The 17131-nt window shown below is 44.4% G+C and overlaps 1 protein-coding gene across 12 annotated transcripts in view; it reads left to right on the forward strand.

The window, feature by feature from the left end:
* LOC110521559 (ELAV-like protein 4) overlaps positions 1 to 17131 on the forward strand; it is an 83101-nt gene that overhangs the window by 30802 nt on the left and 35168 nt on the right. For 8 of the 12 annotated variants that reach the window (XM_090231551.1, XM_090231548.1, XM_021599177.3 and 5 more), the window contains 2 exons: positions 2131 to 2217; positions 5302 to 5542. In XM_090231551.1, the coding sequence (XP_090087677.1) occupies positions 2131 to 2217; positions 5302 to 5542 (328 nt within the window). The remainder of the gene's footprint in view (positions 1 to 2130; positions 2218 to 5301; positions 5543 to 17131) is intronic. The other 4 variants (XM_090231555.1, XM_090231557.1, XM_090231558.1 and 1 more) reach the window with 1 other exon arrangement.

Genomic DNA, 17131 nt, shown 5'->3' on the forward strand with positions numbered 1-17131 from the left:
CCCTCTCCCCATTTCCCTCTCTCCATTTCCCTCTCCATTCCCCTCTCCCCATTCCCCATTCCCCTATCCTTATTCCCCTATCCTTATTCCCCTCTCTCCATTTCCTCTCCCCATTCCCATCTCTCCATTCCATCTCCCCATTCCCCTCTCTCCATTCCCCTCTCCATTCCATCTCCCCATTCCCCTCTCTCCATTCCCCTCTCCCCATTTCCCTCTCCCCATTTCCCTCTCTCCATTCCATCTCCCCATTCCCCTCTCTCCATTCCCCTCTCCCCATTCCCCTCTCCCCATTTCCCCTCTCTCCATTTCCCTCTCCCCATTTCCCCTCTCCCCATTCCCCTCTCCCCATTTCTCCTCTCTACATTCCCCTCTCCCCATTCCCCTCTCTTCATTCCATCTCCCCATTCCACTCTTTCCATTCCCCTCTCCCCATTTCCCCTCTCTACATTCCCCTCTCCCCATTCCCCTCTCTTCATTCCATCTCCGCATTCCACTCTTTCCATTCCCCTCTCCCCATTTCCCCTCTCTCCATTCCCCTCTCCCCATTCCCCTCTCTTCATTCCATCTCTCTCCATTCCCCTCTCCCCATTCCCCTCTTCATTCCATCTCCCCATTCCACTCTTTCCATTCCCCTCTCCCCATTTCCCCTCTCTCCATTCCCCTCTCTCCATTCCCCTCTCTCCATTCCCCTCTCCCCATTTCCCCTCTCCCCATTTCCCCTCTCTCCATTTCCCTCTCCCCATTTCCCCTCTCCCCATTTCCCCTCTCCCCATTCCCCTCTCCCCATTTCCCCTCTCCCCATTCCCCTCTCCCCATTTCCCCTCTCTCCATTTCCCTCTCCCCATTTCTCCTCTCTACATTCCCCTCTCCCCATTCCCCTCTCTTCATTCCATCTCCCCATTCCACTCTTTCCATTCCCCTCTCCCCATTTCCCCTCTCTACATTCCCCTCTCCCCATTCCCCTCTCTTCATTCCATCTCCGCATTCCACTCTTTCCATTCCCCTCTCCCCATTTCCCCTCTCTCCATTCCCCTCTCCCCATTCCCCTCTCTTCATTCCATCTCTCTCCATTCCCCTCTCCCCATTCCCCTCTTCATTCCATCTCCCCATTCCACTCTTTCCATTCCCCTCTCCCCATTTCCCCTCTCTCCATTCCCCTCTCTCCATTCCCCTCTCTCCATTCCCCTCTCCCCATTTCCCCTCTCCCCATTTCCCCTCTCTCCATTCCCCTCTCTCCATTCCCCTCTCTCCATTCCCCTCTCTCCATTCCCCTCTCCCCATTTCCCCTCTCCCCATTCCCCTCTCCCCATTTCCCCTCTCCCCATTCCCCTCTCCCCATTTCCCCTCTCCCCATGCCCCTCTCCCCATTCCCCTCTCCCCATTCCCCCTCTCTCCATTCCCCTCTCATCATTCCCCTCTCTCCATTCCCCTCTCTCCATTCCCCTCTCTCCATTCCCCCTCTCTCCATTCCCCTCTCTCCATTCCCCTCTCCATTCCCCTCTCCAGCTGACAGTCCATTTAGAACCCAATTATATATCCTTATTAAGGTTGTTAAGATGTATGGGCAACAGTAACATACCCTCCCTCCTCCTCCTAGAGGATGAAGTGTCTCCTCCACCACCCTGCCCTGACTGGATACCTCCTGTTGCATTCCTCTACCTTCTCATCCCACTTTCTGAGAGAGTAAATGAAGCCAGAGGTCAGCCTCAAAGTCCTCTCCTCTCCTCCTAAATGGGCTGTTTTACCTACCGGCGTTACGTCCTCAGCTGCTGCCTGCTGTTGCCTGCTGCTGCCTGCAGCCCGTGGCTCATTTGAGGAGCTGTCTTTGTCAAGGGCCTTTTTTACTCCCCAGGAGTGAGAGGGATACCCACATCATTACCACTACAGAGGGCACCGTAGTTCCCATGTCAGCTCCACCCTCCTCTCCCTAAGTCAACCACTTCATACACAACACCAACATTACAGTAATTGTCCCCTATCTGAATTATGCCTGTTTCCAAACAGTCTCAATAAGCAGTATTCCTCTAGAATAATCAACCCCTACCTACCTGTGTGTTTTAGTGTGGCTGGTGACCGTAAGGCCTCTGTAGAAAAACAAGCATGTTAAATCTTGACCCTGACACCTCCTAGGGATCGACAGAGACACAGTGGCGTCAGGCAGAACTCCCACAGCTACAGGGCTGGGCAGAGAAGGGATTGCTGACACAGCCAAAGATGGTAAGGAGACCGCCACAAATGGCCTTTTACCCAACATTACCAATGGTGATGACAGCGCTGCTGAAGGAGCAGGGCTGTCAGTCTGCTGGGCCAGAGGGGAGGGGCCCTGATGCCGGACAGCTGTGAGGGAAGGCACTCTATGCCAGCTACTTTTTCTGCCAACCTAATGTACTGTATGGTGTGAGGATGCTGATTCATTTACTCTGAATGGGGAAAAAAAGACAGAGTAAATGTAGCTTCATGTTTACTTTTTGATGTTTACAAAAAGTTATACTTTAACTTTTCATCCACCTTAACATTTACATTTTTTACCATTTACATGTTTTATCTGTTCAATATAAATGCTCTAAAATATGCATCCAAATGTTTTTATGTAGTAGGTTATATTTCCCCTTACATAATGTTATTCTATTCTTGTATCTGTGTTATTTATTGAATAATGAAGACAGTATAGGTATTGGAAGAAATTATGCATTTTGTCAAGCTGGGATGAGGAAAATATTCTAGCCTTACAAATCACTTCTTACCTTGCTCCCAACGTGAGCTATTGTTTCATAGCCACGTAAATACAATCTTATGTCAAATATAAATAAAATATCAAAAAACACATCAAACCAATTACATTTAATTAAAGTAATCGTTGTTTTTTTGTCAACGCATTCATCCAGGGGGTGAACTTTAAAACCTCTTCTAATGGACCTCTATCTCCCCTGTCCTCCTCCCCACAGACACACAGCCTCCAGAGACACTGCCTTACTCACTCCTTGCATGACTCACACACATTAGATTCGTGAACCCATATTTATTTCCTCCACTCGGAACCCATTAAGGCCTCCATTTAAGTCCAGAAGAAGCAGGTCCCTCCCACACACCATGCCCAGCTGCATTAATGGAGGCTGTAAATCCAGCATTTCCGCCCGGTCAGGGGAAACATGCTGTAATCTGAAGCTAGTGTTAGATAGCTAGATATTGTTCTGTTGAATCAGTTGGCCCCGTCCTCAGGCTGACACTAGAGCTGCTCTGAAGGCTTTGCCTGTGTGCTGTAGTGCCTCAGCCAGGAAGGAACTCAAATAGATACTGCCTTCCTCAGCACTGGGCTACTCTGTGGGAGAGTATAGATACCTAGCCAATGAGGCACAATGGACAGCTGAGCACGGGTAGTGCCGGTGGCAGGGGGTAGAAATTATAATTGGTCAATCTGAATCGGCAGGTCTTGGGTGATTAAAGGTAGCCATTTTGTTGATTCTTCTGGTGAAAACTCAAAGAACACGTCCCATGGAGTTGAAAGTATTTTTGACAGAATAGAGCTCAGCAGGACGTGTCAACAGATTTAATAAGGCCCCCCAATCAACTTTATTACTGCTAGGTACTTTATTCCTCCTTCCTCGCTGTCACCATGCTCCCTCTTTGTTGGAGTGGTGAGGATACTGTCAAAAGCACAATTTGCATGCAAAATAGATATTGAGAGCTTTTAAACAGGCAGTTTTCTGTTTGTATTCTGCTGTCGGCTCCAGGCATTGTCTTGTGTGTTGTTCCACTGTAGAGAAGACTGTGTGTGTGGAATAAGAAGCTGCTGAGACAATTCACATTCAAGTCTGACATTTATGATATACCATCCTCCACTGTAGATATGTCTCAGGTCTGAGGACAGTTTTAGAAAACCAATGGAGAAAACTACAGAGTTGCGGTCTACGTGACTGATAATGATTGTTCTGAATATTGTGATAAAATATTGTCTATTTTAGTTTTTAGACCAGTTTTCAGCAACTTCATTGCTATCCAAACATGAACTTACTGTAAGTCAGATGGGAAATAAAGAGGTTTATGATGTGTTACATTTTTGCTAACCTTGCTAAATGTGCTGGTTTTAAATAGAGAGGGCCAAACTTTGAAGTGTAGACTGAATGTATTTTTGGATAGTTATAAATAAATATGCCCAAACCTCTGCTAAGATGTTTCCTTTTCTCCTGCTCTATGATTTTGCACTTTTGATTGAATCAGTAGGAACACGTAACCTATTTTCTTCATATTTTAGATCTTTATGTAAATGATACCAAATGAACCACAGTCAGTCATTTCAGAAGGGAGCTTTATAATTCCGGTAGTTAATTGGGTTTTCCTCTGGAAGTGTTGACCTGTTTTTTCCAAGGTCTTTGTTGATGATTTCAGACATTGACATATATAACTCATAGGCTACACAGCCACCCCCCAGTGCCTCTGTCTGGTACAGACTTTCAGTAAAACACGGAAAAGTCTGATGTACACACCAGAAGACCTTGTTTGGGGTGTTTTCACCCCTATGTGGGGGATGATGCTTTTAATAGCAGGCACCCTGAAGTCCCTATCCTGTCACCCCACATTTCCAAACACAAACACGCCACACACACACACACACACACACACACACACTCACACACACACACACACACACACACATACACACACACACACACACACCTTCCATAAACCTCTTAGGCTCAGCTTTTCTTTGTAAGTGGATGATGGAAATCAACTGACTGTAACTGAGAATCAAATAATTAAATAAACACACACATTTAATGCTAATGGCGGAATACATTTGGTGGCAGTCTAGGGATATGGAAGTAAGTGTTTGTCGGTAGATGAGCACAGCAGACTGCCTTCTTTTCACTGCCTCCTCCCTCAGGGGCCAGCAAGCTCTACTTCAAATACCTGCTCTTAAAGCGCACTGCAAAACCATCCGCAAAGACTATTGTTCCATGTGACAGACAGCAGTGCCCTGCTGAAGGGCTCAAATTGTTACCCCTCTCTAACTGCACCAGAAATCAAAGCACAGAAAGGAACTAAAAAAAGATCACTCATATGTCTCTAACAGTCATGTCTGCATGAATATTTAGCTGTTTAAGTTGCATGCGTACTGTATTGTGTTTATTTTATGGTCTCATACTGAGTCAAACATTGTCTTTCTTTTGTCTTTGAGTTTTGATGGCCTGGAATGTAGATTAAATGCAAAGTACAATAATGCATTCTGGTTCTCAGATTGAGAAGCCCTATCTCCTACCTCCTCTTTGAGTCTTCTTCTTCCCTGACCCTTCCCTTTCTCAGATAATCAGCAACATGGAGCCTCAGGTGACGAACGGCCCCAATGGCACCACGGCCAACGGGCCGTCCTGCAACAGCCGCAGCTGCCCTTCACCCATGCAGACTGGTGGCCCCACCGACGACAGCAAGACCAACCTCATTGTCAACTACCTGCCCCAGAACATGACCCAGGAGGAATTCCGCAGCCTGTTTGGCAGCATTGGAGAGATCGAGTCCTGCAAGCTGGTTCGTGACAAGATCACAGGTACGATGACACACACCGGCCATAGGAAGATTGGGGGAATGACACACAGAGGCAAGTGTAAAGAAGGGCCTGGTGGGCGGGATGTGGTGCAGGGTGGGATGGCATGGTGCCGGAGTCCTATGATCCTGGACAGGACTCCAGCTGGTTACCACAGAGCAGGAGGCTGGGGCTGGAGCTGGCTGGTGAGCGGCAAAGCCCAGCTCCACGTGGCAGAAAGGTGTTTTCCAGCTAGTCATGCCTCTAATCCCAGACCAGTGGCTGTGTGGGTGGAATAGCAGATGGAATGGGGGAGGCTGCTCTTAGATAATGTCAGATAATGGCTTTCATTTTAGATCCTACTTAGTGACACTACTTCCTTGATAATCTCATTAAAAAAGGGCCAGTGTTGAAGAGCAACATCCGCTCTTGACAATGAGATGCAGCCAGGCTAGACTCTGGCTCGGGCTGGTGGAAGTACAGGGCCATCTTTTACAATAATGGGTCTGAACTGGCAGGAAAGTAATATGTAGTATAAACAAGAATAGCACCTGGAAACCACACTACACTCATTTTTCATCTATTTTTCCCATATGTGTGATTCACAGTAGACAGGGACACCTAATAGTTTATATTGGAGAGAGTAAAAGGAGACATGATTAACAGGAGGCTCTCACTGGCCTAAATGGGAAAGTGAGGCCATTTCTGTTAATGTTGAAAGTTATTTTCTACCATACAAGGTCTCGTATGACTTAGGAAAACAAAATATGTTATAAATATTCCCCTCCTGCGGTGCATGTCTGTGTTGTGCTCCCATGGGTGCAATTTTAACGTTCAAACTTTTAGACTAACAAAGCGCTTCTCCCTCTCAGTACAGGGAATGCCAGGAGGCTGCATGCAAACCAGTTGGCATCATTAACTGACTTCAGAAACAGTCCTCACTAGGTTTCAGGGAGGACTGTTTCTGAAGCACTAGGGCCCCTATTCACAAAGAGTCTCAGAGTAGGAGCCAGAGTAGGAGCCATGAGCCCTCTCTTGTCCATTTCCCAACATCCCCATTCAGAGATTTGACCAGAACACCATTAAAACACTATATTCTCAAGCACCACATACAGGACAATAATGCTTCTAGACCTCACCCTCCTGCCCTTTCAGTTTACTGTCAATTTTTCAAGTACAGAATGTGAAATTCCTTTACACGGCAGTTCAAAAGGAAGGAGGATGTCTTTGTGGACAAGGTGAGGTGAGCTTCCTAAGCCTCAGCGTTGTAAGAGACAGGCTTCTCCTTTCTCCGGACCGGGTGCTGTCAGCTTTGATGAAGCAAGAGCGGCATGAGGTACCAGCCAGCCCAGCCACTCTGCGCTCTTCTGTCAGGCCCGCTGACTTCAGCTCAGTGAAGTGCCACCTCAGATTGTTTACCCTGCTCCCTACGCATTCCTGCTGTGCATGTAATACACCAGGGACCTGCAGGTTAATCTTTTATTGAAGGCAAACCTACATGCACATCGCTAGAGCCCAAACATGCCCTCACTGGCACATCACCGCCTCAACTTTCTCTCAGGCTAACGACCAAGCTAGAGAGAGACATAAAGTGAGTTGTATTGAGTGGTAGTAGGTTCCATCTTTCTCTGGGAAAGGAGAAGCTGTATGTAATTATTAAAGTGAAGGACAGGGTATGTTTGAGGAGTTGACAAGATTCTCCAACAGATTCTTGTGTATATTTTTAAAGACCGCTATTAAGATGAAAATCCTCAGTCAAAATGCATACATCTGTAATAAAATAAATAAACATACACCCTTGGAGAGAGCTGGTCATTTTCTTGTGGACCTGGGAGCACATTGAATGACAACTTTTAATGGAATACATTAGGAACGTGTTAGTGATTCTGGCCATCAGCACACAGAGAGGGACTGATTAACAGGAAGCTCTCACTGGCCTAAATGACTGATCAGGCGCCGCCAAGGCAGAAATAGGTTCCTCGTCAGTTGCCCATTTTACTGGATAATTTTCTGCGCTGGCTGCATTTCTTTAGGAAAATGAATGCATTTGTATTCATAATGGCAGAAAATAAATGGCTTTCATGCAGGAACAGGAATTGAATGTGCTTGTGATTTGGTTCCTGATAAGAGAGAAACTTTTTACATACTGAGACAATCATCTGTTCATATTCTCCAGACAGTAAATGCTTACTGCACTGTAATACAAGACCCATCTTCTTCAAAGATTTTCTTCACGTTTTGGTTTTCCATTTGGTCCTATGGTGATAACACTGGCCTTTGTGTTATCCCCACTCTTTTGGGTGGTGCCATTTTGAGTCTGGCTGTGTCATGGCACACTATGGTAAGATGTTAACAGTGTATATCACCATCTGTAAGGCTTGACCAAGGACAACAATGATCCCTGTACAAATCAATGCAGTCACCTTCCCTTAGTTTTACCACTATAGGTCAACTGATGCAAATGATTTTGACAATGCAACAAAACAAAAAGCAAATGTAGTGTATGAAATATTCATCCTACTTGATGTCTGCTACGGCATAGTAGGCCCTGAAACACATCGCTGTGCATCTGAGAGCAGCGAGCGTGTGAAACTTGTGTTTGAGACAGGCGTGTGTGGAATCTCTCCAATCCTCTGGTCTGACAGGGAGGAAATAAAAAATGCACTTTTTCACTCAGTTTACCCTCATCTCTTTGTTGATACTAAAATATATATTCAGATTGAGTTCACTGTCAAAACCAATGCTGTTTTATTTACAGGCAATACATGGTTTGATTTGTTGGTTTGTTGCTGGAACTGTTTGTTTACCAAAGCTCTGGCACAATCAAACCTTCCATAGTGATGAGCCTCAGGAATTAATGGCTGCGTATCACAGAGAGGAAGACAGTGTTTATTTTGTCCTCCTCCAGTTCACATGAATCTTACTGGTTCATATAACAATTAATATGATGCAAGCATGCATAAAATAGCTTCCTCCGTAGAACACTGATGAGAAAAACTGTGTGATATAAACAACTTCGCTAGTATGACAATGAGGCTGGTAGCTCTTACATTGGACCAAAGTGAAAGATAGAAAACAGAAACTCTGCGCCACTTTAGACATACTAGCAAACTCCGTCATTGACTTATTTTCAAATCAGCTTCCATTTGTTGAATCCAGAATACAATAATATCCTGTAAGACAGAAATCATAGAAGGTTAGGGCTGGCACCATTACCGTATAACCGTGTAACCGATGGTAATGATGAAGACAATCATGAAAATATAACAACCGTTTAAAAAGATTTTGAGGGGGGATTGAAGAGCAGTTGAGTCCGTTTCTGCAATCAAATGGACTCTTAACAACGTGATGTAAGCAAAGTTTTGTAGCAACCGATGAATAGAATGGTCTTGAACCTCTAAACCTGGCAATTTGACTGGTAAGCTCATGGGTACACTCGCAATAGTACCTGCTACTGTGATACTAATCATTTCCATGGTAATGTATAATGTTCATTCAAATGATGTTAACTGATGTGGCAAATGCAATGGAATGTGTTTTTTGTAATGTCAGTTGAGTTGAATCAACAAATCACAGCACATATTGATGGGTACATTTTGTGACCGGCTGTGGCAGTCACCAAATTTTGTCAGCCGGTGATTGTCGAGCAAATAACTGCCAGTCTCACGGTAATTGCCCGTAATTAACATCAACACATTTAGCATCTCCTGGCTTCCACACACAGCCTACAATCCACTGATGCAGACCTTTGGAGCACCTACATTTGAAAAAGTCTAATAACTTAATGTAATACAGCCTACACCTTCACAATAAATCCATTATTTATTTTATTCTGTGTTGAGCGGTGAACAAAGAAACAGGTCCTCCTATATGCTTAATTTAGAGTTATTAATGTAACTTTAGTTGTGATTCAAATGTCAGCTATATGTTAAAAAAAATTATACATTCTAAGGCTGCATGATGCAACTCTAATGATGATTTGAAAAAAGTGGCATGAAAGGCACGAGCTCAGCTTTGTTTCTTGCACAGGCTGTACACACTTCATCAGTCTCAGTCAACACTTCATCAGTCACAATTTGACAAGCACTTGATAATTCCTCAAAATTTCCAGCGGCATCCCCGCTGTGTGGCTGTAATGCCCTCTGAAAAAACATACCTTTTGCAGCCAGTGGCCATTGGGCTCTTGGGCTGAATATAATAATTATAATTCCCTTCTCCCTTCGTGCTGCTTCCCCCGAAGCACCTCTCACTCACATGGCTCTCGGTCTTTCTCACAAGCTACAAGTGAAAACAGACACATTGAGGACCTCACTGCATGTCCTTATCCAATTCCGAGGTGCATATTGAAGATATTTCGTCAGCAAGATGAGTAGGCCTAATGAACAGCAAAAGCACTAGCCTGTGTCAATATGCTATCCCCATAGTACAAAAGTTGACCTATTCTATTATGTGCGAGAAATAACTATTCCAAATATAGTCTGGGACAGTTGTGGGATGCGATATATCCCAAATGAATACAACCGCTAACATCAAAAAACAGATCAGAACGTTTAGTTTAAAATGTTACTCAACTATCAGGCTATTTCTTCACATTAAAAGCACAGCAATGGTCACACAATAGGCAATAAGCACAAATGCGGGAAAACCCATTAGCGGGAAAACACCATTATCAAAAGTAACCGCAAATGCGATTATGCATGTAATGCTTTCAATATAAAGGTGAGTTTTTATGGTTAGAATTATCTTCCCCAAACTTCAAACATATTAGGCATATTAGCCAGTTAGGCTCTACGCCCGTTGTAAAGCGGATTAATGTGCTTCATTTTAAAGAAGTTATTTGGCCGCTTTAGTTGTGATACAAAACTTATAACAACATAAAGGCCTACATGTATGGGCTAGGCTACATGAGGTGTGCGACTATGATTTGAAAAAGTCACAAAAAAGGGTATGCATTGTTTCTTGCCTTACGCTGGGCAGCATTCACAAGTGATAATATATCATTCACAAGTGATAGGCCAATATTGTCACCCATCAGACTATTCTTGATTTAATCTTGGCATAACATATACTAAATAATATGTGTGAAATTTGTTTTGATTTAGAATGGACCATTATCATGCACCTGTCTCGAAATAGGGGCAGTGGGAAAAAATACATGTCATCTATGCACTTAAATGGGCGCCCCAAAAAAAAAAAATTTGCGAATGGAGGATACTTTTCCTGTGGTTCATTTTCATGCCAGCCAGGTAGGCTATACTCCTGTTGTAAATATAAGCATTGTGCTTAATATTAGGAAAGTTGAGAAATAAATATAGTAGGTCTAGCTTATAGAAAGCTGATGGGATTCTCCTCTTTTGAATAGAGGCCATCAGTCTGTTTTCTCACACAATTGCATAGCCTATAGAAATGTTGCGCATCGTGAGCTAATGGGCTCTCATGAAGTGTTTGATTAGGTTTTAGATTACATTTGCGTTGAGGTCAGAGTGATTAGAGGGACAATAGAGTGCTGAGTACCAGGCAGTTAGCAAGTTTGGTAGGTTACTAATGACCATCAGCAGCATCAGAGCTTGGAGAAGCCTAATTACCGTGACGAAACGTGGAATCTGACTGCCTTCATGACTTGTAACCGCCAGTATGGTAATACAGTCAACATAACAGCCCTAGGTACACTTCCTGCTTTTACTTCCTGCTCCTTACTTTTAACATTGTTCTTATGGGTACACTTCCACATATGCCATCATTGACTTGAATAGGGACGCCTACATTATTAATTATATTTCCAAAGCAGCACATGCAGTCAGGGGTGGAGAAAAGTAGAAAATGTGATTTATTTTATTTTATTGTTGCTATTCAAATGGTATGGAGACCGCAGGCTGGCCAATTATCGTCATCCAAAATTCCATGACCATCAGAGCTCTATAGATGGTAAAAGAAAGCGTGAATATAGCTGGCATTTGACGAAATGAACACTTATCTGGATCAATATCCACTCAGCTGGTTCCGGGCCTACCTGAATGACAGAAAGCAGTGTGTCCCTTGGAATTTCCTGCAATTTATTGTTGCTATTTAATTTCGTCCGTCCGAGCTGGTGTAGTACGATTCAATCTTAGTCCTGTATTGATGCTTTGCCTGTGGGGACGACGTCATCGATGCACATATTGATGAAGCCAGTGACTGAGGTGGTGTACGGAACATATTCCAGTTTGTGCTAGCCAAACAGTCCTGTAGCTTAGCATCTGCTTCTTCTGACCACTTTTTTATTGACCGAGTCACTGGTGCTTCCTGCTTTAGTTTTTGCTTGTAAGCAGGAATCAGGAGGATTTAATTATGGTCAGATTTGCCAAATGGAGGGCGAGGGAGAACTTTGTACGCGTCTCTGTGTGTGGAGTAAAGGTGGTCTAGAGTTTAATGTCCCTGTTCACTAGAAGCGCTGCCTCTGGATGAGCGTCTTTCTGTTTTCTTATGGCCGTATACAGCTCATTGAGTGCGGACTTAGTGCCAGCATCGGTTTGTGGTGGTAAATAGACAGCAATGAAGAATATAGATGAAAACTCTCTTGGTAAATAGTGTGGTCTACAGCTTATCATGAGATACTCGAGACTTCCTTAGATTTCGTGCCACAGCTGTTGTTTACAAATATACATAGACTACCACCCCTTGTCTTACCAGATGCGGCTGTTCTATCCTGCCAAAAACAATTTAAGCCCACCAGCAGTATGTTATTCATGTCGTCGTTCAGCCACGACTTGGTGAAACATAAGATATTACAGACCTCCGTTGCAAGGCTCCTCACAAGCAGGAAACCCTGAGAACACATCACCTTCACTGGCTTCCTGTCAAATTCCGCATCACCTACAAGATCCTACTGCTCACTTACAAGGCCCTCCAAGGCCTCACCCCCTCATACATTTCTGACCTCCTCCATATACACCCCCTCCCACTGTCTCCATTCCTCTGGCTCTGGACTACTCACCATCCCCAAAACAAAACTGTGCACCATGGGGGATCGGGCATTCAGCGGTGCTGCCCTCAAACTCTGAAACTCTCTCCCCCTAGCATCCTCCAAACTCTGAAACTATCTCCCCCTAGCATCCTCCAAACTCTGAAACTCTCTCCCCCTAGCATCCCCCAAACTCTGAAACTCTCTCCCCCTAGCATCCCCCAAACTCTGAAACTCTCTCCCCCTAGCATCCCCCAAACTCTGAAACTATCTCCCCCTAGCATCCCACAAACTCTGAAACTCTCTCCCCCTAGCATCCTCCAAACTCTGAAACTCTCTCCCCCTAGCATCCCCCAAACTCTGAAACTCTTTCCCCCTAGCATCATCCAAACTCTGAAACTCTCTCCCCCTAGCATCCCCCAAACTCTGAAACTATCTCCCCCTAGCATCCCCCAAACTCTGAAACTCTCTCCCCCTAGCATCCCCAAACTCTGAAACTATCTCCCCCTAGCATCCTCCAAACTCTGAAACTCTCTCCCCCTAGCATCCCCCAAACTCTGAAACTCTCTCCCCCTAGCATCCCCCAAACTCTGAAACTATCTCCCCCTAGCATCCCACAAACTCTGAAACTATCTCCCCCTAGCATCCCCCAAACTCTGAAACTCTCTCCCCCTAGCATCCTCCAAACTCTGAAACTCTCTCCCCCTAGCATCCCCCAAACTCTGAAACTCTCTCCCCCTAGCATCATCCAAACTCTGAAACTCTTTCCCCCTAGCATCCCCCAAACTCTGAAACTCTCTCCCCCTAGCATCCCCAAACTCTGAAACTATCTCCCCCTAGCATCCTCCAAACTCTGAAACTCTCTCCCCCTAGCATCATCCAAACTCTGAAACTCTTTCCCCCTAGCATCCCCCAAACTCTGAAACTCTCTCCCCCTAGCATCATCCAAACTCTGAAACTCTCTCCCCCTAGCATCCCCCAAACTCTGAAACTCTCTCGCCCTAGCATCCCCCAAACTCTGAAACCATCTCCCCCTAGCATCCCCCAAACTCTGGAACTCTCTCCCCCTAAGCATCCCACAAATTCTGTAACTCTCTCCCCCTAAGCATCCCACAAACTCTGTAACTCTCTCCCCCTAAGCATCCCACACATTCTGTAACTCTCTCCCCCTAAGCATCCCACAAATTCTGTAACTCTCTCCCCCAAAGCATCCCACAAATTCTGGAACTTTCTCCCCTAGCGTCCCAGCATCCTGCAACTCTGACTCTATTGCACCTTCAAAAACAATCTCAAATCCCACCTGTTGTCTGGCTTTCCCCTCAACTAGCTAAGCTAAGTAGCTTTTTATTATTTGATTGTCTTATTCTTGTTTTTGTTTTTACTTTTTGCTGTACACTGTCCTTGGGTTTTTTGAAAGGCGCTTTACATTTAACATTTTAGTAATTTAGCAGACACTCTTATCCAGAGCGACTTATAGTTAGTGCATTCATCTTAAGATAGCTAGGTTGGACAAGCACATATCACAGGCATAGAAAGTACATTTTCCCTCAATAACTTAGCTATCAGTAGAGTCAGAGCTGGGGGAGGGGGCTGGGTGTGAAGTGCATGTGCTGGTAAAATTATTATTATTGTTATTTATTATTATTATAATATTATCATCTGACATCTTCCCTAAAGCCAGGTATTGCAGACTAGACAGGCCCATAAGTGCAGACTCCAGCAGGGAGTTTTAGCGTTCCAGGCCTAAAAACACCCTTGCTCTCTCCTCCGTTCTCCCCCCACTCTCTGTGCTGTTTGAGTGGCCCGTACCTGGGAAAGAGAGTGGGCCAGTCCCCTGTGGGCCTCAGATCTGGAGGGCCTGAGGGCCGGGCTGGCTCATCACTGATCCCCTCCCTCTCTGCAGGACTCCCCCGGCTCTGGCTGCTGCTGTCACTGTTGTCATATCCAGGCCTGACGTCACAGAGCTGGGGTGTCCCAGATTCTCTCCTGCTACGCTGCTATCTTCCCAGACATCCCACACATTTCAGGCTTCCATCCAACTTACCTCAGGCAGCAGCCACCGATGGGGAGGAGGGACTCGGGGTGGGTGGGAGACTCCTACATATTACAGTTGCTGCTACCTTGCCAACCCCAGAGAACAGACATCTGAGCGGAGCCAGTGTATGTGTGCTACTGTTTATTTGGTCAGCATTTTAGTCACACTAATGTAAGCACATAAAGCAACAGTAAGGCTGTATTAGCATTTGAATGCCATTATAGTCAAAGGTTTGACCTAATATAGTCAAAGGTTTGACCATTATAGTCAAAGGTTTGTCCTAATATTTGCAATTGTACAGTGTTGTACTGTTTCTATAAGCTAATAGAGAAAAACAGTAAAACATATCCAAAAAGGCAATGGTAAATAGTGGCATACAAAATGTGTTTAATAGCCCTGAGTACACGTTTGCTATAATTAAATTACTTTTGCTATTTACGGCCAGTCAGAATGAACTGAGCCTCTGTCAGCTTTTCTTATTAAAAGCACTTACCGCAGCAACCAGTAAGTGGTTTATGTAGATTCAAAGTATGAATTGTGAATGTATATTCAATCATATCATAATTCTGCACATTAGGTAGTTTAACTTAGGAGATTAGCAAATGAATGTTGTTGTACTCTCTCCTCCCATCTAAAAACATAATACTGAACTGGGAACTTCTATAAGTTTGTAAAAGTGTATATTTTATCATCTACATTTTAGTTGGTGAATTCTCCCACAAATATTTTGAAGGGTGCTGGTCCGTCAAAAATAGCACCATCCCAAGTTGCTATTGCAGCAAGGGCAAATTGTTAAGGAACCAACACAATGATACACATCTGTTTTGACAGACAGAAAGGTTCTTTGTTCCTCCATATTTTAAATGTGGCTAAATTTAAGACTGACCAAACCAATTTGCCTGTTTCTACCTTGGGAACCTGGTGCTATCAAGGTATGTTATCATCAGCTGTTCATAGCACTGTCATCCTGTGCACAGTGCACTTTTCCCCTCTCATCCCTTGGCATCTTATATGACAGACTGAAGCCATGTTCACTGACAGGGGGGGAGTGGGAACTCAGGGACAGACCATGGCGACTTAGAAAGAAGAGGTCAGGTTAGGATATAATAATGTCTGTCATATTAATACAGAACATCACAATGTTGTCTTAACCATTGTGAAATATTAAGGACAGGAAATTCATGTTTATTCTTATTAAGGGCACAATCACAGAAGGATATTGTTTGCTGCTAGGTTGGATCCTATATTGTGGACAGTCATGCATGTCAATAAATGGAATGGAAGGTACTGTACTGGGTAAGGTCATACAGAACAAAAGAAGACCATAAGTGCATGAAAGCAGTGACACAGGAGGCCCCAGCATGCAAGTCTCTGTGTGTGTGTGTGTGTGTGTGTGTGTGTGTGTGTGTGTGTGTGTGTGTGTGTGTGTGTGTGTGTGTGTGTGTGTGTGTGTGTGTGTGTGTGTGTGTGTGTGTGTGTGTGTGTGTGTGTGTGTGTGGAGGGGGGGCACTATAAGTCACCACGTGGGGAGAGTCAGGACACCTGCTGGAAACACACCCCATTTTCTCATCTCACACATTCGGGAGCCTGCTGCTCTTCATGAAACAAATAATGGCTTAGTCATACTGTAGCACCACCGAGAGGAGCCACTCACTGGAAATAGCAGTGATTTGCCAAGGAAAAACATTTGGTACACTTGTACCTATTTCCCTCTTCTATTTATTTTTGACTGTACATGGAGCGGTGAAGACCTGGTGAGGTGGTCTCAATTACCCCGGCCCTCTCTCTCGTTAGTAGTGATTTGAGCTATAATGGGACAGCTGTTATGAAGCATTATGGCACTACTGTGGTAATGTCACAACTAATGAGCTCAATTATCCCCACGCTCGCCCGCTACGAATCAACGCACCACTCTGGATCACGAAGAGGGGGGGGGGGGGGTCCACTATGTCACACACAACTACTAGTCCTGTGCTTTCAGCTCGACTCATCCTAATGAAGGAGCTGGGCACGGTCCCACCACTGACATTACTAAGCTGTTTATTTATGAAAAATATCCCTTTAATGGATGTTAAGCATTGTCTTTGTACATGTTGTTCAAACGCCTCCAGATTTGAAGATGGATGGAAATGCTGTGGTTAGGAACAGAAAGTCAAGCAAAATGAAGATCTTTCATCATTAAAAACTCATTATAACAGCAATGCATCATTTCAGTTTGCAGATTTAATTGACAGTTAAAATATATATACATTAATGTGTCCATTAGACTAATTAAACGGCATAGGGATCATGTTCAGTTTGCTCCTCCATTAAAGGGTATTTATTATCTTAATGGGTTCTTTCAGCTTCCTGAGATGCATTTTTTTTCAGCTGTTTGTCTATAATATCCTTAATGGCGTTTGTACAATCCTTTATGGCACTCAGACTTTCTAGTAATACATTGATCTAGAGTCCTTATATATCTCACACAGTAAACAACCAAATACTGCTTTGTATAAAGATATAAAACATTTAAGACTTGTGCTAAGACACCTATGCTATCTTATTGTGTACTGCTATTTAGTGATCTTACAGTAGTAGCTTTGCTGTGTTGTGTAGAACTGTGTTAAGGCATGCTGTATGCTATGCTGCGCCGTGC

The sequence above is a fragment of the Oncorhynchus mykiss genome, chromosome 4, assembly GCF_057628025.1.
Source record: "Oncorhynchus mykiss isolate SJ-2025 chromosome 4, ASM5762802v1, whole genome shotgun sequence".
Classification (NCBI taxonomy): domain Eukaryota; kingdom Metazoa; phylum Chordata; class Actinopteri; order Salmoniformes; family Salmonidae; genus Oncorhynchus; species Oncorhynchus mykiss.